Source organism: Thunnus albacares, chromosome 9 (genome assembly GCF_914725855.1).
Source record: "Thunnus albacares chromosome 9, fThuAlb1.1, whole genome shotgun sequence".
In the NCBI taxonomy this organism is placed as follows: domain Eukaryota; kingdom Metazoa; phylum Chordata; class Actinopteri; order Scombriformes; family Scombridae; genus Thunnus; species Thunnus albacares.
In genome coordinates, this window is record NC_058114.1 from 28,138,592 (window position 1) to 28,166,307 (window position 27,716).

General features: G+C 40.5%; 1 protein-coding gene across 2 annotated transcripts; it reads left to right on the top strand.

The window, feature by feature from the left end:
* The first annotated feature begins 183 nt into the window (after nucleotides 1–183).
* Nucleotides 184–25,719, top strand: tmem131 (transmembrane protein 131). 2 transcript variants are annotated; one of them, XM_044360948.1, is made up of 41 exons: nucleotides 184–581; nucleotides 3,283–3,344; nucleotides 3,552–3,592; nucleotides 6,724–6,792; nucleotides 8,303–8,423; nucleotides 10,041–10,157; nucleotides 10,276–10,398; nucleotides 10,517–10,597; nucleotides 10,727–10,877; nucleotides 10,986–11,042; nucleotides 11,160–11,221; nucleotides 11,306–11,414; nucleotides 12,064–12,172; nucleotides 12,318–12,471; nucleotides 12,596–12,766; nucleotides 12,961–13,071; nucleotides 13,380–13,514; nucleotides 15,438–15,542; nucleotides 15,633–15,719; nucleotides 15,936–16,088; nucleotides 16,175–16,250; nucleotides 16,343–16,457; nucleotides 16,565–16,703; nucleotides 16,839–16,948; nucleotides 17,044–17,116; nucleotides 17,279–17,430; nucleotides 17,521–17,663; nucleotides 18,148–18,334; nucleotides 20,692–20,877; nucleotides 21,019–21,174; nucleotides 22,079–22,515; nucleotides 22,609–22,787; nucleotides 22,955–23,082; nucleotides 23,168–23,286; nucleotides 23,372–23,521; nucleotides 23,638–23,788; nucleotides 23,870–23,985; nucleotides 24,080–24,161; nucleotides 24,276–24,379; nucleotides 24,486–24,637; nucleotides 24,728–25,719. In XM_044360948.1, exons 1-41 carry the CDS (start codon nucleotides 410–412, stop codon nucleotides 24,992–24,994), a joined length of 5,412 nt encoding a protein of 1,803 aa, XP_044216883.1. In that variant the 5' UTR covers nucleotides 184–409; the 3' UTR covers nucleotides 24,995–25,719. The 2 variants fall into 2 exon arrangements, with proteins under 2 accessions (XP_044216883.1, XP_044216882.1); XM_044360947.1 differs by having other exon boundaries at nucleotides 185–581; nucleotides 23,369–23,521.
* The last annotated feature ends 1,997 nt before the right edge of the window (nucleotides 25,720–27,716 follow it).

Here is a 27,716-nt window from a genome sequence, read left to right on the forward strand (position 1 = left end):
TCGTTACATTATAATTTATGGTGCGATATAATTAGATCCCTCGGTACATGACAGTAAATAGGCCACCGGTGCTTCTCAGAGACGTGGTGACCAAACAGCCTGCACTAATATGAAGCAGGCAAAAACCAAAACAGCAAGAAAGGACAAAGTGTGTCTTTTTGCGGATGTAAGCGCTGGTCTGCAGGTTGAGCAGTGACCGCAGAGCGGCTGAAGAGGCGCGCTCACTCCGCTGCAGCAGGCTGCAGTATACACCGCTGTGTGCGTGTCACACAAACAAAACGGAAGAGGAAGAGAAGCAGCAGAGGAAGAACAGAGGCTAACGTCCTGCTCAGTAGTTAGCTGCTCGCTGGAGTTGGAGTTTTTTCCTTCACGGCTATGATTGACAGAGTCAGCGGAGGTTTACACTGGCATGTCCGCACACTCGCTCGCTGGTTATCCTAACAGAAAGAGCTGCGGCATGGCGAGCCACGAAAGAGCCCAGAGTCATCGCCACTCACACACAAGAACAAGAACATCATGTGTCGGATTATTGAGGATGTTATTTATTGCTTTTATTCACACGACGCGGGCGAATAAACAAGGTTTGTAACTTAGCTGGCTACGTCCGCATTAGCTGTAGCGCTAACTTCCGCAGACACTGAGGTTACCTCTGCGGGCCAACTTTATCACAGCTAACATTAACTCCTCGTTAACACTGTTAAATGTACTTATCTCTTGGTGACATTAACGAATTTCCACTTAAAGCTGGAGAGGGCTGCATTTTTTAGAAATTCTTTCATAACATTAGCTGAAAATGAAAGTGTCGCCGTCAGTTAGGTTAGCTGTATGTGGCCTTTTAACGTTACAGTAAACGTTAGCTCCGTTTGTAGCTTGTTGTCATGTTGTCACCCCTCCATATATGGCTAAGTTAGGCAAACATACCAAATAATACCAGTCAGGGACGGAAAGGGCTGCTTGTTAGCATCATGGCTACTATTTATGTTATCTTACACCAGCTACTGTGTGACTGCATACTGTGTATATAGTTAACATTAACGACAACACTGTCTGCCTTCCTCATACTGGACTCAGTTGAAGTCAGTGCCTGGGCACAGTCAGATGACTGTTATCTGTAAACGTGGCCGAGCGTTTTGATTTTGACCCTGGGTTGTTTCCAGCTTGGCACTGATCAGTCCAAATGATCAGTCCGCATGTTATTCATCCAGCAGTCAGGTCTGCTGATCGTGTCGGGTCACAGTGACAAGTCTCCTCGTCCACGTACAAGATAGGCTGTGCCAACTTCGAAAAACGTGTCTGGTGCCTATAAATTGTTTACATTGGTACCAAACGGTTGCAACACAACCCCAAGCCTTTATCTTAAAAGAAATACACTTGAGTTTTATAAAGGAGTATTTAGTTAAAGCCGTGAAAAAGAAACTGTCACGCTTCTACCAACGTCAACACTGCAAGCTTAGCAAAGAGAGTCACGGTTAACTATGACAGAGATAGCTGCTGTTTTTATGCTTCACTGTTGAAACTGTCTGTACAGATTTACACAGGCACACGTTAGGAGAAGTGGCATGTGATTTAATGGAGAATAAGGATACAACTTCTGCTTCCTTTTAGTTGGCAACCCGAAATAAATCTACAGTCGACCAACAGCTACACTGTTAATGCATGTTCTCGACAGATTGAGCACTAATAGATCAGACATTTAGAGCTTTAACTTGTTTGTTTTGAATAGTGACTTTACACTATTTGTCTTACTCTCACACGTTTTTTAGTGAACTGTGTTTCCGAAATACAATGTTTTCCGTCTACACACTGGTCTGTTAACATGGCTACCTTCCTGGCTATCTTTTGCAATGATCACATCTGTTTCTACTTACTCTCGTTGTTGTATTAAAAATAATGTGAGTATTGAGCAAATTCTAAATTATGTGCTGGTTAACAAGAAGAAGTAATGATCCAAACGGAAAATACTTTTAACTGCGCAATCTTGCATTCATGCTCTAGTCCTTTTTAACTTTCACAATATGCAGTCGTATCAATCCACTGTGATACAGTAAGGAAACTACTTTCATTCCACTACATACTAACACAAAGGGTGAATTGAGTTTGGAAAAACTCAACAAAATTACTGAAAAAAAAGTGAACAAATGCTGACCCATGGAAGAAGAGCTCTAATGTGAGCCGTGTGATGTACCTGTAGTGAAATCTGTAAAGATAATGGATCTGTGATACGTTGCATTAAGTGATAAGATGATCTGGATCTGCTGAGTTGGTTTAATGTAAAACAAGGTTCACAGCCAGCAGGAGTATATTCATTTGTCAATACATGCCTAACATAATAACAGGCTTCCCTGCTTAAAGTGGGCTGTGAACACGATCTGTGAAGGTTGATCTTGCAGCACAAGCTGTGGGATTTCAGCGGTGGTGTCAGGTGAAAAGCTTCTCATTAGAGTGAAAGCAGTAATAAATGTGAGTTGAATTTTCGGTTGTAGACTCATCAGGAGTGAGTAACATGAGAGTTCATGCAAGAAACATCCTGCATATCTGTTGAACCAGTCTTGAAAATCCTGTTGATAATTGTGTGATTACTAAGGATTTACTCCCTTTTTCACACACAACTCAAGAATATTAGGGTGTACTGCCTTAGGTTCGTCCTTTTATAGCAGGCTGTTCAAGTTGATTATAACATGCAGAAACACATGAGCGTGTCCTGTATTGACAGTACATAAAGTAATCGTCCTCGGTATAACATAGATAAGACATCAGACTTATACTTAGAGCAGAGCAGCGAGTGAACTCAGATCTCAAGACGAATATTTCTCCTGTCTCTTGTCTGCTCTGAGAGTACAAGAGATTAAAGTTCAAGTGGGGAGTTATCTTTATTAATATTACTTTGTTGTTCAGGAAGATGTAATCACTGATAACAGGCACCTTTTACTTTGGATATTTGGGTGCAGTAGTTAATAGCAGAAAGCTGTTTTAAATGATTTTTGATTCTGCAACAGTTTTTCGCCACCACACTTCAGCTCATTTATGACACATTTGGCTGCTGCCGTCCAACCTGAATCTTGACAGTGCACCCTCTGCTTTGCTATGTAAATCAATTTAAATATATCACATCTTGGTAGCTTGCTCAGTGACAGGCAAACAGTTAAAAATGTCAGTGTATTTAGTTTGTCATTCTCTCTTTCAGTATTCATACTGAATTAGAAGCTGAAATTAGAAGCAGAGTGTTTTTTCCTTTTTGATGTTGCTGATACTTATGTAGTCTTCCTATCGTTTTCTTCACAGCATTCATTCAGTCAGACACAATACTAGAAGTTCTACATTTTGGTGAGGGAGGCCTTTTACAGGTAAGTGCCTTTGCTTTTCTTTCCTCTTTTTTGTTCATCTTGAAAACTGTACTGCTACTAACCACTAACATTTACACCATTATAGAGCAAGAAGTTAAAATAAAGTCATTTACTTAGTTTACAAATCAAACTACCTCTGAATGTAATAATGTAATGCCTAGTTAAATCATATTTAAATGATCATGTATGTCTCTGTTCTTTTTGTAGGCTGACTCCGACATTGATTTTAGTTTATATCATCAACAAAGGTAAGTCATTTCAGAAATGTCCTCCCCTCTTTTCCACCAGAACCCTCATCAAATAGATGTTTATGTATTTAAATGCCACTATCCAAGTGTGGGTGTAGTCAGGAAGGAGAGTGCTGCTGTTGTATATTATATACATTGAGCATATACAGTATAATGTACACCTGGGTGGGCATAATATAGCACAATCTAATAAAAACACCTGTACAGTAGATTCTAATATTGTATAAGTTATTATGCTCAAATTTAGTTGAGACTATAACAGCTGATTCAGCTGGTGAATTTTGAGGCTGTAATGTGTGCTGCTCTACTGGATCGCATTCTTTTGTTAACTGTTACTACAACGTAAACGTAAAGTGGAGAGTGTAAGCATAGCCTAAGGACTTCTTGAACTGAAATGACAGGGCAAAACAATACCAATCTTCTACAGCACACTCCATTGTGCCTCTAGCTTTAAACATTCACAAACAAAGCAGTTAACAACAAATATGCTGCTGAAATTGCACTGTAACAAATTTGCAAATGCATCATCAGCCACTGTGGTCATGTGAGCAAGCAAGTACAAAAAGGTTATTTGTCAGGGATAATGAACCTAGGCAGGCATTTTATTACATCTGGCAGGCTACAAAGTATCAACCAAAAATAAATAGCCTGAGCATCATAATCACAAGCTGCCAGAGCCTACGAGGCAAGAACTTGAAACCATACTAACTGCTGTTACAAGGTTGGTTAAGTAGCATGAAATCCATTAGAGAAAGAGAGACGCAACAAATTTCATCCTGAGATCACACACACGTATGCACCGAGTCCCCCCGTCAGCTCTGTCAATCATATGCCGTTAGTGACATTAGTTGTCAGGGAAACTGCTTAGTCTGTGTCACCGAGAGCGCCTCTGTTGTTCGACCAGACCGCAGCGTGCCTCTCTCCTCTCTCGCCACACCTACATACTTGGAAGAGTTTAGAGAGGCAGGCCGTGGACATGTGAGTTTGTACCCACACCGATGAGGCTAAGAGGAGCAGACTGGCAGATGGTTGTGTTTTTTTGATTACTTCAACCAAGACCACCATGGAGCCTCAACTCTGGTGCTGCCAAGTGTCCCCGGTTAGGCCACATTGCCTCACAGTCAGTGAATGCAGATGCAATCATGGCTGACAAAAGAGTGCTTTGGGGAAGTTACTGTTTGCTTTCTCCTGTCAATCACAGACTGACATTACAGTCTTAAGTCCTCGTGCTTTGAAGACTATAAAAACTTTCTAAGAACCGTGTAATGAGTCATCTACAATGCTAATACACAGATTGATCCTTACCAATAAAAACAAGGGAACTATCTTTTACTGTGTGACTGGCTGTACAGTAAATGCGGCTATTTGTCCAACAGGTAGAACGGCTCAAACGCGTATACATTGTTTCCACCTCAGTACAACAAGGCAGGAAACATGTAAAAGACAGGTCATGTTTTTGTTTGACAGCCTCCAAATAACACAGCTACTCTGTCCTAACTTTTCTCATGTGTGTTTTGTCTGAGTGCAGCATACAGCGAGCCTTTACTGTTTGTACAGTGTGTTCTAATCCATAAAAGGGTTATCTTGCACGGGCATAGCATGACCACTCCCTCAACAGAGTTGTGGGGGAGGAGGGGGGGGGGGGGGGGGGGAGGACGGGGTACTTTGCTGTTCGACTGTGTTGTTTCAGAGGGTTTCTAAAATGTTGAACTTCCCCTTTTTTTCCTCGATCATCCAGGGTTAGTCGTCTGTGTGCAGCGCTTGGAAATGCTCCTATTTCTGTTGTTAATTATTATCTCCTCCCTGTTACTCAGTGTACTCTTCTTTTGTAAAGAAAGTTGTCAACATGCTAGTCACTTGCACAGGAATGAAAATGCTTTTCACTATCACAGTTTTTTTTTTTGTTTTGTTTTTTCTTAATGCACTCGTCCTAAGGTTAGCCTGACATATGCAGATCTGAGGCCAAGACGTAGAGCCCCCCCCCCCCACACCCCTCCCCTGGCTACTCCAATTACACACTGACATTCAACACATTAGCTGTGAAGCACTAAGCAAAAGGCCACACTGAATTCACAGCCAGGATACATTTAAATCCTTAATCCCACAAGAATTTTGTCAGTAGTTGTTATATTAATGAGAGAAGTGAGGACAGGCTGTAGATCACAGATTATCCAGGAGGAACACTGAATGGTCCGGGGTCTCTGTTTGGATTTCTGTGCGCCTCAGGGGATGGAAATCCATCCCGTCTCCAGTGAGCTCAGCTATTGGAGCGCACTGCTATGGCCATTGTCTGCTCCCGTACATGTCGACTTGGTAGTAAATAGGTGAAATTGATCTCTGGTAAATTGTCTGACTCCAGGGTGATGTTGGAGTAATTACATTTGAGTGGTGTATTAGGGGACGGTGTTAGGTGCTATCACATCAATAGCGGTGCAAAAGAAGGATGGATAAACAAGTACAAAGATGGAGTTTTTCCATGTTTGTTATATCTTGGTGGCCATCTTAACTTTTCCAAGAATAGTTCTGTACATTCTTTGTAAAACAATGATCATGTGTCATTCAGGTGTTTGCTTTTCAAACATTAAATGACTTGAAGATCAATTTGCCACACAGGCGTCGCTGATGAACTTCTGATTTCAGATTGAAATGAAGTCTCTCATTACACTGTTCTGTTGTATATTACCTCCGCCAAAGAAGAGTTGCTTCTCTTCGGGGACGGCCTTGTCTATTGTTAAGATACACCTGTTGTTAAACAGGTTTGGTGAGTCAATGTGTGTGTCCTCCAACCAGGCGCGTCCAACCGATGTTCAAAAGCGTCGCCTTCGTGGAATAGAAACAGCACACTCTGAAGGTGTCAAGAAGAGACACGTTTTTATCTCCTCTGGTTGATTTTGTTTCTTAACGCGGCTCCAGTCTATGGATTTTCATGAAGATTTTCCAGATGGAAATAGTCCGCTGCAGATGGGAGTGGCCTCATGGCTATCTTAATGCATTGTTAAAAAAGGCTGGGCGCACAATGTGGTGTCTTGCTTCGTGTGTTTAGCTTCTCATTTGTTTGAAATGCACACAAACATGGATACTATTTTTCCAAGCCTGCTGTTCCTCCTGTCACATCTTCCTGTCTCTCACAGCACTTCCCCTCACCGTGGGAACTGCCGACCTATACGCTTTGAGCCTCCAATGTTGGACTTTCACGAACAGTGAGTGTCTCATATGTATTATTACACAAATTGACCATTTTGTGTTGTTTGATCTGCACCATTTCACATTGTTAGAGACACTATTTATAATTTTCAGTTCTTTTTTTTTCTGTTATCAATGAAGAAATATATTGCCCTTAAAACTAAATTACTAGAACTTACTAAATTACTAAAGCTTAGTCTAATATGTGATTAAACAACATATCCCATGTCCAGTGGATAATTAACAGACAGCTGCTCAGTCAGTATGTGCTATTACTCTCTAACACAAGTTAAAATTTCATTCAGACCTGAGCTTGTCAACAATAAATGGATTGCTGAAGAAGCATTATAGCAATTCGTGGAATGCACTTAACAAAACCACATATTCTTAACCTCAGCCAGCACCTTATTTCACCTAGGCCAGGCTTATTGCACCACATTCCTCTCTGACAGCGAGTGTACACCCATGCACTACGACCCAGACTCAAGTGTAACCTACTAGGGTACAGTGCACATGATTCAGTAGCCGTCAGAGAGGCTGGTACCTCTACACTAGCTCACAGTGAGAAACCCAGCTGTCTCCGCCTGTCCTCCCCTGTCCTGCTTCCTCAATAAAGAATCCACTTATCAGTTGTGAATGTTTTGAGAGCATGAGAGAGAGACCTTGAAATTCTCAACCTGTGTATACCACGCTGGAAATGAAGTCAGGGTTGGATAAGACTCAATAAATCAGCTCATAAAAACTCAAACTTAGAAGCAGTGTAGTTTATCTCTACCTCATTTGTGTCAGAGGCATAACACACGCTTCTTTGTTCACTTTGTTTAAAACACACAGACAGGTGTTTTTCAGATTTTAACCCAGCAAGTGCAAATCAGTTGACAGTTAAAAGAACACTTCACTGTAAATATTTAATGGACTTTATTCTGTAGCCAAAGTTTATGATTGCGTAATTATGCATTTGCGATCAGGGAGTATCATAAAAACTCCCCAACTTTCAAGTCTCTGCGAGTTGATTTTCATACCACATTGAAATGATAGAAGCCACAGGCTGCCCGGAAGGTAGGAAATCAAAGAGTTTATGGTATGCCTTGGATGTTTATTAGCAGTATATAAAAAAAGAGCAGTATAATGGGTCGTAACGTGCAAAACCACTGGCGTACTCCTTTTCTCCTCCTGGTTACTTTGAGGAACGTCAAGTCCATCATTAGTCATCTTGTGGTGTGGATAAACAGGAAGGTTCTGGTTGTGATTTTAGTGTCATGTTGTGTGAAGTGTCATTCTATTGTTAGCTTTATTAGAGTTTCTGTTCACGTGCTACATCTGTTAGGGAACTTCTATAATTATAGTTTCAATTTTTTGAAATGACACAAGCCTGAAGGAAAAGCAAATATTTCTAGAACACATAGGAATTCACATTAATGTGATGTGTAAAGAGATTTATACAATTAGGAAATATGTTAATTTGTATGTTGTTGCTTTGACCAATGTATCCACTTGTTCATAAGTGTTTCTTGTCTTCATTCACAGGCCTGTTGGAATGCCAAAAATGGAGAAAGTTTATTTACATAATCCTAGCTCAGAGGAAATTAGTTTGATATCAATATCAGCAACAACAGCACATTTTCACGCATCCTTTTTCCAGAATAGGGTAAGTAGTTATTATCACCTTAATGTCACTCTAATGTAAACACTAATTTCTTTTTGTCATCAACCCATTTGTCACAACAAGTTTGATCTTTGTCTAATAAGGAACTTTTGAAAATGTGAATTGCCATGTTAATACAGAAAAAAAAACTGTCCTGTTGATCTTAAGTCACATGGCCGTGAGTTGATTCTACCATCTTATTTCATTATCACTGGTCCCTCCAGTTACTTTGAACAGTGAGGCATTTATAAACAATATCAGTGCTTTAGTATAATTATTGTACACAAAAGAGGCTGTGATCAAGAAACACATCCCATCCTTTCTCTTAGGTGCCATTTGCTCCTTTTTTTTTTGCTTTACTCAAATAGATATTTTCAGTCTGAGACTTTCTTCAGGCATCAACAACAAGCAAGCAAACAGCAGCATACACTGGAAGTCCCGATGCAAATCACATGTGCCACCGGAACATGTGATCCCTTGTCTCCATCTAGTCTTTATCTATTTAGATAAAAGTGTATAAAGACACATAAACACACAGTAAAACCACACCAGGCAAAGTAAGCATCCTGTACTGTACACTGTGAGTTTAAAGCATCATTTAAACTCACAGGATGCATTGTCCCAAGAGGATGGGTCCAAAATAACTCTCAGACATACTCAAAACTATGATAACAGTCACTGAAGTGAAGGCCTATAGGATGAGGACGGATTTGTTGTTTGCCTGAGAGCACAATGTTTCTCCAAAGCATTTTATTTTTTTCACAATTTTTTTGCAAATACATCATGTTCTCTGTACAGCATGTAAAGATCCCCTTTACAGATAATACCGTTTTAGGCACAATTGCTGCACATACAATTTACCAGTGAGGCAAGGAGACATTTATTATATATGTTAGGTTGCCTTGAGGAGGATGACTAGATCGTTGTCCTCTGCATTTGCACGAAAGCCATAATTTTGAAGGAACTGTTTGATCTTGTTTAATCATAGCAAAGAGATCACCAAAGCAAAAGCAAGGCCATGTGCTTTTCCATGTAAAATGTATAAAAAAAATACCAACTTCAGGACATGAGAATCTAGATCACAAAGACATGGGGTAGGAGCGAAGTCATTGTGGTTTTGAAGATAACAACCTAAGGCCTTCAGTCCTCTGTCATGAGACATGTTTCTATAAAGGCTTTCTACATCTAGAATAGACAAAATCTCTCTCTCAAAATCTTCTCCTTTATTTCACAAATTTTAGTCTTCAATTCAAAAATTGAATTGCAGACTGTAAAATGTATTAGTGCGCAACATCTCACGATGTCCTGTTGTGAGAAATCAACAAGATATTCTTTTTTTGTAGCTGTTTCTGTAGATTGTTAGTTTCACTTTAAACTGACAGGAAATGATTTAGGGGAATCTGAGGCAAAAGCCACTGAACAGTCACCTCTTGCAACCACAGTCTGCACCAAAATGCTAAAGTTAGAGTGTAGCTGTAAAGTTTTCATAGTAATGGACCTTTTTAAGGTCTGGTGTTGAAGTAGGTGTTAAGATCTTAGAGATTATTACCCAGTTATTTGTTGGTCAATGTTTGTTCATAACTCTCAGAAGCCTTAACCTTTCATCTGTCTCATCAACAGATAATTCCACCAGGAGGAAACACGTCATTTGATGTTGTGTTTCTCGCTCGAGTAGTTGGGAATGTAGAAAACACTTTATTTATTAATACATCACATCATGGAGTGTTTACATACCAGGTATAGACCAACATATGAACACTTCTTTTACATGACTTGCATATCTAGTGTCAGCAGAAGTAAGTGTGTGTGTGTGTATGTGAGAGACTAATATCACCTCTCCATCTCTGTCCTGAAGGTTTTTGGGGTTGGCATCCCAAACCCCTACAGACTCCGTCCCTTCATAGGGGCTCGAGTCCCAGTAAACAGCAGCTTCTCGCCTCTAATAAACATCCACAACCCATACAGTGAACCACTGCAGGTAATTTAGAGCAATTAGAATGGTTAAATTAGCATATTTGCTTTGTTTTTGCATGGTTCATGTTGGTGTATTGATTTAACATGTATGGGACGTGTTGTCTTTTCCTGGCTTACTCCAGGTTGTTGAGATGTACTCCAGTGGCGGAGATCTACATCTCGAGCTTCCTACAGGTCAACAAGGAGGCACTGGAAAATTATGGGTTAGTGTTTTTTTTTTTTTTTTTTTTTTTCCAGTGTTGTATCTTATCTTTGATGGAACTTTAAAGATGAAAGATAATGGTGCTCGGAGTGGAGCCACAGTTTACTCATGCTGAGTTTTTTCCCTGCAGGAGATTCCTCCATTCGAGACAAAGGGGGTAATGAGAGCCAGCTTCTCATCCAGAGATGTAGACAACCACACGGCTTTCATCAGAATCAAAACCAACGCCCCCAACGAGGACCAGTTCATCATCCTGCCTGTTGAGGTGGAGGTCACATCAGGTGTGCTATCCAACCTTTGTTCATAAGCTACAGGTTGTCTTTCCATCTGTCAGGTCAGCATTTGTCATGTTCAGCTTCTGAAAAAATTGTTTTGTCGTTTCTGTGCAGCCCCTGGTATTTACTCCTCCACAGAGATGCTTGATTTTGGTACGCTACGGTCACAAGGTATGGAGTCAGTTACAAAAGAGGCTACATCTTGCATTTTTTTCTGTGGTAATCTTTTTGCAGATCGTCTTGGCTCACTCTCCTTCCGTTCTCTTTCCCAACTTCTTTGTGTGACAGATCGCCCAAAACTGCTGAATCTTCACCTTTTAAATTCAGGAGCAAAAGATGTTCCAATCACAGTAGGTATCCTTTTGCATTTTAAACCTATGTACTGTTAACTGTCGTCTTAACCCTTATGTAACACCATCATTTCTGCTTTACAGAGTGTACGCACAACACCTTCCAATGAAGCAGTCGCCATAGATTTCAAAGCTGTCACACTGAAAGCTGGAGAGAGCAGATATACCAAAGTTGCAAGTATTAGTTTTGATGGTAAGTAGTTTTGATGTTTTAACTTTTAAACTAAATACCTTGAACCATACACAGTCATAATTGATCAAACAAACAGCAAAGCTTGTGACTTAAACCAGGCAAAATCTCAGTTTGAAAGTAAATAAAAAGGTTCCTGTTTTTGAGTTTAGATATTAACAGTTAAAAATAAAAATATACCCATCCGGAACTACCCTATGCATGCTCCACAACCCCCATAATGGAACATGATACAGGCATACATAAATCAAAAGTGATTGAGGAAATGCAGTTAAATGCACCACTGCACCTGACTGCAAAAAATGCAAGATGGCAGTTTCCTCCCCTCCCCCCTTTCACTGGCACACAGTTATATATAAAATCATCTCAATAAAAACCCAATATGCTATTTACAATATTTTGTATAAACTTCCTTTTAAAATTCTTGAATTTGTAATTTAATTGTAAGGTTATTCATCATCCTGGGGAACATTTTAAAAAGGTAATAACTTAAGTATCACTCTAGTGTTTGCTTTAAATGTTTTTACATCATGTCCTTATTCTAGCAACTTCTTACACTCTTGGGTTTAGCGTTGCACAACTTCCTCTTGCGGGGCCTTGTATCCTTTTTCATTGCTCTTATCCGTTCTTTCGATCTTGTTTTTCATTACAGCCTCAAAAGCGAGAAGACCATATCAGTTCGCTGGTAAAATAACTGTTAAAGCAAAAGAAAAGAGCTACTCCAAGCTTGAAATCCCATACCAGGCAGAAGTTTTAGAAGGGTGAGTTGTTTTGTGGCTATACGTCCACTAATGATAATATAGAGAGTGGGTTGCTTGCATGTACTATGCAAGAGAATTTTTTTTCCGTACAAGAATTACAGCTTTTTTTCAAAAAGTTTCTCTGCCCTATCATCTCCTCTTTCAGCTATCTGGGCTTTGACCACACAGCAACCTTGTTCCATATCAGGGACAGCCCCGTCGACCCAGTGGACAGACCCATATTTCTCACAAATGCCTTCAACTTTGCGATCCGACTACACAATGTGTCCCTGCCTGAAGAGGCCAAAACCATGTTTAATGTGAGTCTTGCCAGAATGGGTGTACAGAAGTTATTCTGGTTGCAGTGTTGTGTGTGTGTGTGTGTATATATATACTGCATTTCTGGAGAACAAAATGACCTCACCTTTTTCCTTTCTATTTTAGGTGCAGAACTTCAGCGCACCCATCCTTATTCCCCCACATGAGTCACGTTACATCTTCTCCCTCCTCTTCCGGCCAGTCCGACCTTCCATTCACATAGACAGCAATATCCTGCTCATCACAAATGCATCAAAGTTTCACTTGCCTGTCCGGGCCTACACAGGCTTTTTGGAGGTAAACAACGGACACAAAAGATGTCTGTTAAAGTAACCTGCTGTGTCTCAGAGTCCCCTACTTATCATCAAAGTGATACTGAACTGAGAGCTAATTCATCTTATCAGAGCATGTTCTCATCCAGTTTGTATTAGATACATTTATATGTGTCTGTGTAATGTGGTGTTTTGTTTTTTGTGGCCTTGCATGAACAGCCGCTGGTCCTGCCTCCCAGTCTGAAGGAGAACATCCTGGACTTTGGTGTTCGCAGTGCAACAGACACCAGCAGCATCACATTTGTGGTGGTGAACAGTAACCCTATAGAGGTGAGAACATACAGGAAGTGACTATGAAATGTATGTGGGGTTTTCCTGGAAGAAAGCTAATTATAATATGAGGAACTTCCTTGGCATAGGCCACAATTATGTTATTGTCTGTCCTGTTTAAATACAGTTCAGTCTAAACTTTATCATGCCGCAACATAAAGCCTTTATCTTAATAAATATAGTGGATAAAGTGTTTTAAGTTGACTAGTTTAAAGCACAGTCACACACTGTTTTAACAAAAGCATAACAATCCCAGTGCAAAGGGAATGATACACTGTTGTCTTGTTAAACCACTTTCTGTCCTCCAGCTGGAGATCAAGTCCTGGCTGGTGACAGGAGACAGTCTGTCCATGGAGCTGCTGAAGACAGAGAAAGGAAACACAACAGTGGCCCTGAGTCGCCTGAGAGAGCTGCAGAACACTTCAGCCTCCCATCACAAAACAGTAAGACCTTCACAGTGTCACTCCAAAGATGCTTTTGGTTTTTATGTTGAGATCATGATGACACTAAATTTCATGGAAAGAACAAAGAGGGGTTTTTTTTCTGAATGATTTTTGTAATAGAGCAGAAGAATGAGATTACATCATTATCCAAAGCAACATGTAGTTTGGTATAAATCCACCAAGATGTTAGGGAACTATTCTTACGTTGAGACATGTCCAGTGGGTACCTTGAATTATATGCTTGGTAACAGTTATAAAGACAGAGATTAAGACTTTAAGACTGTGTCACATGGGTATTGTTGCAGAAAAGTAAATCAGAGTCTGAGGCAAAGAAACGTGTTAATTACACTGCAGCAGGAGTAAACCACTCGTAGTACAATGCAGAGGATTTCACCACAATACATCAGTTTAATTAGAGTCCTGGGTTTCATCAACATGACGAGAGGCTTTTAGCACAAGTTCAAATGAAGGGCGAGGCATGGGTTGAAGGGAAGGTCATGGCACATCAGAGAGAACCTGGGAGTACATCTTAGAGCAGTATATTATAGTACAAAGGAGTGGGAACATGAACAAAGCAGTGAGCACATAATATTTTACAGCAAGATATCATAGCAAGACAAAGCAGATATAAAAACAACATATTTCTTCCACAGGTCTCAGTTTAACATCATGGTCATTTTAGACGTTGTAGTGTTGCTGTTTTGGATGAAATTACACTGCAAACACACAAATGTTTACTTTCATATACTTTGAATTGTGACCTTAGAATCATATAGTTATTAACCTGCCACTATTCTTCGACAAGTCATTAACATTTTGTGTCAGTTTATTTTTTTACTTTTATGCATTAATGGCCCCAACGTCATTCCCTAATTGCTAAAGCCTGGTAAACCTGCTAAAGCCAATCACTGCTCAGTATGAACACAGGAGAACCAATCATAACAGCAAGTTTTGAAACCTCAAAATTGATGATTTTATCAATGATTATGAAAACATTATAAATGATACTGTAACAATGCTAAATAAGTTAATAGTCAGCTTTATATTTATTATTAGTAATTTACAGTTACTATGGCGACTTTTAGAGATGACGGCAACTTAGAGAAGACGTTGATTGGACCATGCTCATATCTTTGTGGTTTGTGTCTGTTTACAACATAATGCAATATACGTAATAACATGTAATAATACGTAAGGATAACGTAATATGTAATGCAGCAGATAAACACAAGCTCAGACACTGACAATGGTGACTCTTGCACAGAACAGAAGAACACCATATAGAGGGGAAGTAACAAACACATAACATGTAGAACAAGGAGAGACAGCATCAGCAGAAATTAATAAAGAAAAAAAATGTTTTGTTGCATTATTAGTAAAACGTGATGAATTACTTTCAGTTCAAATCTATCAGTGAAAGTTAGATTAAAACATGTTTGTTTGTGGCCAGATGTCTCATATCATAACTTGCATCCGCAACTGACTTTTTTTTGTTATGTTATGTTTTACCAAGTAGAGCCTTATTATTCAAAGTGAAAATGAGTTTAGAGCATAAGTTTCTATCTGCAAAACACCTGTTGTAAACACACTCAAAAATGTCGTTTTTATATTATAACGTATATTTAAAGTACATTAAACATGCTTGTGAGTTGAACTGATAAGAGAACTGTACTGCGTACCATATTTGCTATCTTCTGTAGGATGTGAAAACTTTGAACCACAATATCTCAAAACCACTGAGATAGCAGATAGAGCCTTTCAGTTCCAAAGTCACGAAATACTGATGAATGCAAAAAAAAACAAAAAAAACCCATGATCCTTCACAGCTGCTTGGTGTGGAGAATCTACAGGCTACTTATTGTTAACAAGATGTGCTTTGCATGAAAAAGAAAAACTAATAGATATATTGTTGTCTCTACAAAGGTGATATTAGCATCTGGCTATTACGCAGCGTTCAGAGTGACACTAGTGGCCAAGGCACTGGAGGGCACGTACGATGGAGCCATACACATAACCACAGACTATGAGGTGAGTCATTGCTCAGATATGTTTTTCATACAAAGGAAGGTGCAACCAACATTCAGTCTAATGTTGACATGAATTGTTCTTTTCCTTCAGATATTAACCATCCCAGTGAAAGCTCTTATTGCAGTGGGCACATTAAACAGCTCTCCTAAACACATCATTTTGCCACCTTCATTTCCCGTAAGTAACTTAAAAGATCTATTCATGAGAATTACAGGACTTAAAATATAGTCACTGTACTTATTTTCTAACTTTAGATATGAGAGTGAGATTTCACACTTGAAGCAAGCACATGACATGAAAGTGTTAAAAGCAGGATGTACCTTCCTGTTAAATGCCTGAGGTGTTATGGCTCTTGACATGTCTGTATATGTTGTGTCATTTGTTTTTCTACAGGGGAAAGTTGTCCATCAAAGTTTCAGCATACAAAGCTCTTTCACACAGAAAGTGAGACTACAGCAGATCCGTTCCCTGACAGAAGATATACGTTTCTATTACAAACAGCTCCGCAACAACAAAGACGAGCTGGAGCCCAGACGTAAATCTAAGGTATGCCCTCATCCTGTGGCGCAAAACTAGCGTAGCTGTATCCGTACTTCCAAACATAAACATTTTCTTTCCTCCATTTCTTTCAGGTGGCAAATATTTATTTTGACGCCAGCTTGCAGTGTGGTGATCACTGTTATGTGGGGCTTCCATTTGTGCTTAAATGTAAGTGTTGCTGATATTGTAGCTTTTTGAGTCTGTGTAACACAAATAAGAGATCATTTTAAAAAAATAAAAATATAATCTTTCTTTCACAGCTGAGTCAAAGCCTCATGGACTGGCGTTACAGGAGGATATCTGGGATGCTGATGTGGATCTTCACCAGAAACTTCTCAGACGATGGAAAGAGCTGAAAGAGCACTCAGGCCACAAGTAAGCATATCAGGGTACTTTATTAGGCTTCAGGCTTTGTGGTTATCAGGTTTCACCTGTGGGTTATATACAGCATGTCACAAGATTTTTTTGTTTTCTCACTGAAGGATCGAAGCAGTCTTTGAAGTCAACACAGATCTTCAGAAAAACGTGCAAGCGAAAATAACAGCACAGCTGACCTGGCCCTCTTTGGTCAACTCGTCACAACGCATTACATTCCCTCTGACCAACACAAACAGCTCCTCTGTGAGTAGAAACAATCCGCCTCTTGTTGGCACACGCATGCACATGTGCACAAACCACATGCAGGAATGTTTTAAGGTGTTGTTAAAAGTTCTGTGTTTGGACTTGAGGGCCGGATGTCTTTCTGTGTGTCTGCAGGACGAGGAGGTGGTTCTGCAGAATCCTGCCGACGTCCCCGTCTTTGTCCAAGTTCTCCCCTTGGCGCTGTTGCCCAACCCCTCGGTGTTTTCTGGAAAGCTGGCTGACAGGTGGGAAGTCTCAACAACTCCAGCATGTTTATTACTCTTCATCCCCTCCTCTTCTCTGGAAAAATATGGTGATTCTCTCTGATTTCATTTTCCAGGTTGCCGTTAGGGAATTTGTCCAACATCAACATCAACACAAACACTTTAGAGTTCCAGGTTCACAGAAATCACGTGAGTACTACAAAAGGGATGATTGATTTCACCCTTATTCAGGCATTCAGAGAATCAGCTGGTTGGCAAGTAGCTGCACTGCTAATCACAGTCCTCTTGTCTACGGTCGAGGAAGCATGTGGAAGCTGTTTGGCTCTAACAGGCTCTTTGTTTTTTTGTCAGACATCCCTAATGAAGAGCAGTACAGGGTTTGTAGAGGGATCAACCAGACCCTTTGTGTACAACCTCCTCCTGCTGCCCGGAGAAGTCAAGTCATTCAGCGTGAGATTCACTCCCATCAGCAACCACAGTGTCTCCTCCCTCCTCATAGTCAGGTAACGTCAGCTTTAAAAGTATCAAACAGAACCGTACGATCAGTAAATGTTTTGTTTTCCTCTTCTGAAATTGTGTTCTTATCTATTTAGGAATAATCTGACCGTGATCGATACGATCATACTTCACGGACGAGGTACAACAGAGAGCCTGAAGGTTGCAGGGAAGCCTCCGGGACAAGGCAGCTCACTGAGGTTTAAGATGACCGAGGCCCTGCTGAAAGACTGCACAGAGAGTGAGTGTGTGTGTGTGTGTGTTGCAGAGGTTCAGCTCAGTGTCAACACAGAGGCTGATTTACTTCAGATGTCCACCACTACCAAGTCTGCATTTACTATATTCTACTTTATCACTTTTTCTGATCATTTGAACAGATAGTAAAACACATTCTGTACATTTATCAACTACTAACATCAGTGTATTTAATAAGATAGATCATTTTTTTTTCAAAACTAGAAGGGAATTGAAATCTGTGCCTACTGTAGATGCACTGATAAACTTCTATGTTAACAATTTTCCAAGAGTATGTGCTGGTGTATTCTCACATCAGACACATAGTGACAAAATAATAACATTCAGTTTATCCCAGGAATCTCTATGATAATACTTCGTCCCCCACAAAATTGCAAATTCCCTTTTTTTAAAGATGGATAATAAAAACATTCTGTCTCATTTGCAACCGACTCAAAGAGCATAAATTCCTGTCTCCCTGTTTATTTCAGAGACAAAAGTCAAGGAGCCAAACTTCACTCTCAAAAGAACATTCAGAGTGGAGAACACAGGCTTGCTCCCGATCACCATCAGATCAGCAGAAATCAACGGGCAAGCTTGTGAAGGATATGGATTCAAAGTTCTCAATTGTCAAGAATTTGCACTTAAACCAAATGCTTCAAAAGACCTCATCATACTGTAAGTGAACAGTCCGCTACACATGTTGTTTTTCTTTCTCCAGTAGTTTGCCCAGTCTAATTTGCTCTAGTGTGTGTGTGTGTGTGTGTGTGTGTGTGTGTGTGTGCGCGTGTGCGTGCGCTCTATTAATACTTGTCTTCAACCTCTGTGGCTGAGTAAGCCTTCAGTAAGAGGATTGGTTCTCTTGCTCCCTGCAGCTTCTGCTTGCTCCCCTCAGGTCTCATTTTTCTTCATCACTTTAAGTTTCAGTCATCCTCAAAATACATTTTCGTCCATTTGCAAAGCACTAAAATAATAATAGAAAGATTTTTACACCAGAGCGGGAGAACTCCACACTTTTAATTGTTGTTTCAGTCTCTGAATTCTCTTTCATAGTTTCATAGTTCCTCGTTAAAATAGTCACCTGCTGGTTTCCTGAGTCAGATTTCATGAAAGCAACAGTGTCATTTAATAAGAAAGACAGAGAAAAGAAAAACACTGCATTGATATTTTCCTTTTGAATGCTTCTTTACAGTTGTCATTAAATGGTTTTGTGAAGTTTTGCTGTGATTCTGAGACATTAAGCTGCTGTCAACTCACGAAAATTACACTTTACAAAACAAAGTTAATAAAAGTGTAATTGAACTGACATTTCTTCTCTCTAGTTTGAAAGTGTTGTGTTTTAAAACTCCTACGCTCTGATGACACAAACCTACAGTATTTCCACTTGTTTTACCTGGGTAGACCTCTTCTCAGAACTGTGTATGGGTGTCTCTATAGTACATGAAATTTTGCGACCTTGCACAACACCAAGGCCATGGAACCGGTGCACCGAAATCCAAATGCAGCCGTCGTTAATCTTATCAGTTACACCTGTTCCTTTTCTGCCGTCATGTCAAAATGTTGGTTGTGGAAAAGTCCCGACTAAGCAGAGGTCTAATCAGCCGATGTAATGCCTTTTAATATGTGAACTATGTCAAACGTGAAGCCACACCCACCTACAATAATAGTTTTTCTGATTATGATTTGTTTACACACCGTAAACTTGCTGATTAAGCTTGTCATTAAGCTTCAAGGGCCACATGGCAGTAGAAAATAATGTAGTAAAAATGACAAAAAAGGAAAAATCAACTCACCTTACTAGCATGTTTCATCATCAACTTTTGACTTGTCATACCTTGAAAAGCACAAGTGAAACTAATAATGTAAATAGCTTTGATGTCTCTCTTTAGAGAGTAAATACACACTAAATCATTTTTTCACACTGTGCATATTATCACATGAGTTTATGTTGTCATATTTTAATGCAGGGGATTTCTCTACTAATACATGTTAACAGTTTGTTGTGCTCACAATGAGCTCATTTGTGTTTGCTTGGATATGAGTCATTTGCTTCCATAACGGTTACGTTTGTACTATTTTAACAGCAGTTTGTTTTCAGTCGAACACTCTGTTGCTAACTGCTGCTACACAGTTAGCTGAAACTGTTAGCTACATCCCGTTTTTTGTCAGATCTGTGACTGAGCTAATATTGACAGACATCTGTAGTCTACTCCCCAAATGAACTTGTTGAAGAATTATCTGTAGGTATTCCTTTTTATTACAGTTATATATGCAATTTTAGTAGAATTTAGTTGATCAGCTTACTGCTAACCAAGCTAGCCACTTTAGTAGCTTACTTTTCCTCTTTGCACTCTGTGTATGTTTACTAGAGTTTTACAGTACCGTACTTCCTGTGGAGACTCAATGATGATTCTAACTGATGATACTTTCTTCCTTCCTGGCATGAACAGTGTAGCTAACTCATTTGACAGCTAACTTTTTTGAATCAGGTTTTTTTTTTTTTACAATCATGTTGGTCTGACTGTTGTTTACAGTGTATGTTTTCTGATTTGTAATTGTCTTAATGCTGCAATCAGTCCAGAACTTTAGCAGACAGAAAGGGAGTACATGCTCCGTCAGTTTGTGTCTAATACATATTTTGAAAATGACCACACAAGAAGAAAATGAAAAAATGTGGCCGCCTCCCTCAAACAGGTTTGCTACATGCCTCATCTCAGGCATGTTCATTGTAACAAATAGCAATGTGTAACCAGTCAGTCAGCTATGTTAGAACATTTCCAGTTTTCGTTGAGACAAAGGATGTTTGAAATCCACCCACAGACACCCACACACACGGTCACTGGTCAGGTTGGACATTTTTTAAAATGAATATATCTTGATGCATACAAGTGGCACATAGATTCCCAGTTCTTCCAACTAACCATCACTTAAGTCCTCTGACCTCTGGCGATACATTTTATTACTAATTTGTGGTCACACGGTGCAGATTAATGAGCAGTCTTTTAAACTTTGACATTTCCCTCGTTTCCTTACAGGTTTACACCCGACTTCACTTCATCTCGAGTGATCCGGGAGCTGAAATTGGTGACGTGTGGGGGCTCTGAGTTTGTGTTTGTCCTGAACGCCTCCTTGCCCTACCACGTGTTAGCTGCATGTGCAGAGACCCTGCCCAGACCGAGCTGGGAGCTGGAGCTCTACATCATTGTGTCTCTCATTATGAGGTGAGTGTAACATTAGGACCGGTAAAAAGAGTGAAGTCACGGTATCGAAATGCACTAGACCACCATGCTGCTGCTGCTGCTGTATTTTCTAAAACTTAATTTCAGCACAAAAAATGATGAGTTTTGTTAATGTCCTTTCAGTTCCATGTTTCTGTTGGTGATTGCCACAGCCTACCTGGAGGCTCAGAGCATATGGGAGCCTTTTAAGAAACGTGTGTCTGTGGAATCCAACTCCACCTTGGAGACTGGGAGACCATTTAATCTCAGGGACATTGTGCAACTTCACAGTGATTCAAAGTAAGTTTAACACGGAAAAGTGTGACAAAGGACAAAGATCATCATTTTACATTTGGGGCTCTGACACTGAGAGAAGACTGTTGATCACCACTGGGCTGAGGTTAACCACTGCCCACAGGTTTTCCAGTGTCTGGCACTGTTGCCAGTATTTAACAGTTATCACTGGCCATTCGGACAACTTTGCATGTTCAGTCAGAGGCAGTCTGTGAGATTTCACCGCACATTTGCACTTTTTCCAGATGCAAAAGCCCAAATGCTGTGACCGCAGCGCTTAAATCATCTTTGTGGCACCAGTTTAAACCTTTAACAGACATATTCTGTTTTCCTATAACTAACAATTATTTTCATTATCAACTTGTCGGGTCGATTAATTGATAAATCCTGCGGTCTATAAAACGTCAGAAAACAATGAAAATTGCATATTACAAGTGCTGAGAGACCAAAGGTGACGTATTCAGATGTCTTTTTGTGACCGACAGTTCAAAACCCAAAGACTGAGTTGACTGTTAATGTAATGACAAGGAAAAGTGGAAGATCCTCACATTTGAGAAGCTGGTAAATCAAATGGTAGCATTGTTGCCAAACGTTTGACTTAAACCATTAATCAACTCTCAAAGTAGGTTCAGATTAATTTTCAATTAGACTTCATGCTGTGATCTAACCTGAAGCCACAAGTCTAATTTGTGTTTAAATGCACTTTCAGAAGTTGGTACAATTGTTTAACTTCGCTAATGTCACAATAAACTCAGATTTAGTAAAAATGTAAGAGACAAAAAGAACTGAGCAGTTATCTTCACGGCATCAACACATAACAAAGTAGTGAAAGGATCCACAGAAAGTTGGTTTAAGTGTCAGAAGATGCAGCATGTACAGTATAACTGAACACGTTTCTGTCTCTATTCAGGTTGAACGATTACAGTGATTCACCCCAGAACTCCAGAGTATTATACACGTCCAGCAACGGAGCAGCACGGGTTGGAGGCCGTCAGGGCAACAGCCGTACCTTATCAGACTCAGATAGCCAAGATAAGAGGTCCAGGATCGGCTTCAGCCGCCCATCTATGCAAGCTACTTCCTCCCAGCTGACCAAAGGAAGTACAACCTCAGGCCAAGATGGCCCTCCAGCTGCCTGCCAACTAACCAACCGGAAGGCTCGGAGCACCAAACTGGACCTCCAGAGTCAAAGTTTAGCCGGGTCATCGCTGTCTCACAGAGGCCTCTGCCCTGAGGATGCAGAATATGCCAACCTGCTCGGAGCCATGGACAACGACCTTGACCGTCCAGAGACACTTAATGCCGAGCCTCTGCAGGAGCAGAGCTCACAGTCGATACAAAACAAAGGTACGCACTTTCATTTCTACCAGGAGAGAGAAGGACAACAGGTCTTTGACATCATTAACAGGTTTTGAAAGTGTGTGTTCATATTGTTTTCAGTGTTGGAATCCAAAGGGAAGCTGCGGGGTAAAACAAAAGCCCAGAGGAAGAAGGAAGAGAAAGAGAAAAAATCAACAGTAAAGGGAGACGAGCTTAAAGATAACCTGGCTGACAACGATGACAGCTCCTCAACTACTACAGAGACCTCCAATCCAGATGTGGAGACAAACATCAAAGAGGTACAGAGAGGAGACTTAAGAAGCAGACATACATTAAATAACAGCGTTGGAGTCTCACATCTCTTTCCATTGCATCTACTACTATGGAAATGACAAAAATAATCATTGTGGAAGTATAAACTCTGCAGAGATGTCAATATAACACATTTTCTTTTCATTTCTGCCAGGAACCAGTGAAAAAGAAAGGAAGGACAGTAACCACAGGAAAAGTGAAAGAGGAAACAAATTTCCTTATTAAACCCAAAACCAAGAAACAAGGAACCATAAAGAAGGAGAACCAAGCAGAAAAATCCAGGTTTGTTTAACTGCAGATGACAGCGATCGCTTTTTGTTCCTTTTTTTTTTTTATCCTCTTTTTGACAAATCTTTATTGTTCTCAGTTCTCTGGAGCTGCCATATGTAACCCCACTGGAGAACAAACAACGCAAGAGCTTCACATCCAAAGCTCTCCACCCTCTCACCAACATCCCAAAGACCAGACCCCTGCAGAAACAGAGATGTGAGTTGCTTTACTTAAATGTTGTCACGTTCCCTTTTTGCCACAGCACCAGATGTGTTTGTGACATGTTTGTTTTCGGCAGTAGACGGAAAGCTGGAAGACGGGCGCCCCTCTCTGTTAGCCAAACTGTTGTCTAGCGGCTCAGTGCCAGAGCTTGGCCACAGCAGCAGCTCTGAGGGCGAGAAGGAGTTTGCGTCTCCAGAGTGGGATGTTCCTCTTTCCAAAAACAGCGTCCGTAAGTCCAGACCTGAAACCAACCTGTCATATCCAGTGCCCGACCTCCTCATGCCTGTCTAAAATGCCCAATAATCTGTTTTATAAAGCGCTTTTTGTGTTGTTCTCCACATGCAGAAGCAGATAGTCTTCAGCAGATCTCCCTCCAGACAATAAACGCAGACCCTTTCCTGAAGAGATCAGTAACAGCCGGGACCTGCTCCCCTCCACCCACCTCTCCCAGCTTACTGTCCAGAGGCACCTACAGCAGCGTCCTCAACAGTAACAGGTATCACTAAACTTCACTCATGAAGCATTTCAGTGCGCTCAACCAATCCAGATCCTCGCTGATTTTCTGACATCTTTGCAGTGAGGGAAACCAGAAGAAGGCCCCAGGAAATAAAGTATCTACAGCCGCTCCGCTCCCAGGCAAAAATGGCAACCCCACCTTTGCTGCTGTGGCTGCAGGTTATGACAAAAGCCCAGGTAAAAATGTAGCAACGAACTAACACCTGGTCAAAGTGTGTGTCTTGTGATAGTTTGTTTACAAGAGGACGCAAATGTTTTATCTTCCCGTCAGGTGGTTCTGGCCCAGGTAAAAGTGACAACCAGGGAAAGCCTCTGGCACACATGACCTCAGTGGAAAGTGACAGCTCTGACAGGTAATGTGAGAATTAAAATTCACATCAAGGCGTGACATCAAGATACAATCCTGAATACTGAATACATATAATACATATACATATACTGAATATGTAATTTTTTTCCTGCTACAGCTCTGGATTATGGAGTCCCATTGACACGGCCAATAGTCCAAACTTCCACCCTGCCAACTCATTCTCTGCTTTCGGACCCAACAATTCCTTTAACCTGACAGGAGGTAACCTGTGTGGCTGATAACAAAGAGAAGAATGTAGAGTAACTGGTGGAGCAGTTTATACATGACTTGCTGGAGTCAAACTGAATCATGTGTGTGTTGTTTTTAGTTTTCAGTGGAATGAATCTCCCAAAGTCTTCTGAGCCTCAGCAGAGCTGGCCTGAGTTCACCAATGTTTCCTCCTCCATATGGGACATACCAAGCAGTGACTCTCTGCACTCCTGGCCCAGCAGCTCCAGCTCACCGACTGCCCCAACCGCAGTAAGATCCATTATTTTTGTGCTAATGTAGCTCACAGATACTCCTCCTGTTCTTGCTACTATTGTGGAGATTTCTGGTCTTTTGTTCTAGTCACTCCTGGGAAACACCCGCAATCCCTGGTCTGCAACCACACCCTTCGGCAGCTCCATTTGGTCAACGAGCGCAGATTCAGCCTTACACCCTTTTGCTCCCCCGACCAACTCAACAACTCTGACGGATCTGGTCAGCAGTCCCACCCCGTCGCCACCAGCCTCCAATGAGATGAGTCGGACCTACAACCCATGGAGCATGTGGCGCCCCACCCTGAGCAGGCGGAGCTCCGAGCCCTGGCCTAGCTCACCTGAAAATGGCAATTAATCAGCAGATGATGGCACTTAACAGAAGTACGTTACGGATTTGATGTACTCTGTACGCTAAATCATTTATTTTTAAATCCCAACAGAAAGCAATGTTACATGAAGTGTAACGCATTTGGTAGCCCCATGCTGGAGGTTACCAACCCCGCCATTTAGTTCTCTGCAGCTTTTTATTCATGGGGGCAGAAATGCTAACTTTTATTTGGAATTGTTTTAACAGGTGCCCCTAAATAAAGAAATGTTGGCATTAGCAAGCCGTGCTAATGCCAATGCAGACATTTTGCTGTTATAGAAAGGCTGGCATTCCTTCTGAAAGTTTGATACATGGCACAGAATCTCTTAAGTTCAGTATTAATGTTGGAACAGATGTCTTATTTTAAGCCATGTGTCTTGTTTTCATAATAATTTTGGTTCTAATTGTTTTATTATAGAAATTGGTTTGAAACGTCAGATTTACATACCGCAGCTCGTTTGAGAATCATTGCTCAAGGCTTTTTATTTGGCAGCAGGGATCTATCATCATCTGAAATGGGATTTTTCACAGTTGCTCAGAAATCTTCATGAACATTCATGTTCCCCATTTTAAAAGTGGGCTCTGCCCTAAAAAATATCAAAGCCTTTTGTGAGAATCAATTGGTTGAGTGATCAAACAACACTTAAGTCTGAGGTTTGTATTATACATCGCCTCTATTTGTCAGCAAATTAAAATAAAGGATTTCAGCAAAACATTTGTGTGGCATGTGATTTTATTCCATCTAAACATGAAGAAGTGATTTCAGGTTGAAATGTTGCATTTGTTCACAGATGTGAATGAGACAGTCATCAAGTGGGCATGAGAATTTCTTCATGTTTAACTTTACCTTGCTATAAACTCTAATGCATACTGTTACTGTATTACATGGTCACACAGTGAGAGGTATATCAGAAAAAATTGTTCTTGCTTGCAAGTGATGTTCAAGTCAAATATATGTGATGTATTCAGAGAAACTGAACCACAAAGACAACTTTCATACCTTTTTCTCCAACACTGTAGATTGTGTTTAATGTTGTGGATAAGATCAGTGTAGTAAAACAGAAATATGGTGGGAAAAATATAAAGACCATTTAAATACAGTTGATATTTTTTATTTGGGGTTTATATTTTAAGTCACTTTGTCACACCAAGGGTATAATTTACAGTGAGTGGCCAGTTAACATACATGTTAACTGCATGTCTTTGGACTGTAGGGGAATATTAGGCTGTTAACGGGGATGGTGAGATTCATCCAGCTCATTTGAAGAGCTGCAGGAGTCTTTTCCACAGAGACTGCTGTTCAGGTTTCTTGATGATCTCTGACATCTGCTGCTCAAGATGAGATATCTTCTCTAGGTTGTTCTCCTGGACCAGTCTGGACTTCTCTTTCCGCAGACATGCCAGGGAAGTCTCCACATCCTCCTGACAATCTTTTTCACGATCTTCCTCCAGCTTTCTGACCTTGCTTTCTGTGCTTTCTTTAGGGGCCACTGTGTGCTGTGGTTCTTCAGTTGTCCCTACAGTTAGGGGAAACCGTACCGGATGTTGATTGTGACTTTCCAAATTAAGGAACATTTCTGCCTCTTCCTCAGTAAGCCACCAAAACATGTCACCTGGCTTTATTGGCTGCTCTCTCTCACTCACATCCAGCTTCCTCTCCTCTGCTGCTGTGTAACAGTTCAAGCTTACAAACGATGCATCTCGGATCGCAGCGGCTCTTTTCCAGAAACTGCATGCTGGCTCTATGTCCTGCTGGAGGATGTTGGTTTTAAACTTGTTCCTGCCTTTTTGTTTTTTGTCCGTTGTCTCCATCCTTAAAACACACGTGCATGTGTTTGTGTCTGTGAAAGGCTTCAACTTAATGATTTGAATAATGCGCTCTAGAATTACTTATTTATCATTTATCATGTTTTCGTTTAACTTTCAGTCAACTTTAATACAATTGTTTTGTTTTGTTTAGGGCAGTTTATGATTGGTGGGTTCTGAATGATGATGAATTTGGAGGAAGTGGTGGCCTAAAGGTCAGGGAAGTGAACTTGTGACCAGTGGGTTGTCAGTTCAATCCCAGGACCGGCAGGATAATTCTGGGTGGGGAAAGTGAAAAGCAATGTTTGTACCTCCTACATTAACACCACTTAGGTGCCCTCGAGCCAGCAGGTCAGACTGGTTGTACTGGGCAGCTTCAAGGTGTGAATGTGTAACTGTGTGAATGTGATCAGGGTGTTCCCGAGAGAGAGAGTCTTCCTCTCTGTGAAATTTCCCTGAATAATTAAAGGTTAAAGGGGGAAAAAAAAAGATGCATGTGCTCCTTCTACACTGATAACTTGATCATGTGAGTCTTCTGACACATCATCAGGATCTAAGAGACATTTAACCAAGGTGTTTATGGTAGTTTATAGCTTCTCTTAAATGACTTGAATTGAATTTGATGTATGACTTAGAAGATTTGTATGAAGAAACAAAGTAACTTTTAGAAAAGTTAAATGTGACTCCATGTATTGAATCTTTGAGACCTCCAAAGTTTACATGTTATGGCTGCATCACAGCTTAATGCTCATCTTGTCATGATTAAGACTACCCAGCATTCATTGTATCTAAGATTGCATATGCTTCAATACATTGTAGCATGTAAGGGACAAGCTTATATAAGTTATGTCCACTACAGTTATGTTGACAGTATCAATATATGCTAGAGTGAATATTACCGTAT

What these genes read in the sequence shown, in the direction of transcription:
- tmem131 (XM_044360947.1), top strand. Translation starts at nt 410, where the DNA reads ATGTCCGCACACTCGCTCGCTGGTTATCCTAACAGAAAGAGCTGCGGC. An exon ending in TCTGGAAAGCTGGCTGACAG is followed by an intron (nt 16,949 to 17,043) that starts GTGGGAAGTCTC and finishes TTCATTTTCCAG; the next exon opens with GTTGCCGTTAGGGAATTTGT. An exon ending in TCCTCCCTCCTCATAGTCAG is followed by an intron (nt 17,431 to 17,520) that starts GTAACGTCAGCT and finishes TTATCTATTTAG; the next exon opens with GAATAATCTGACCGTGATCG.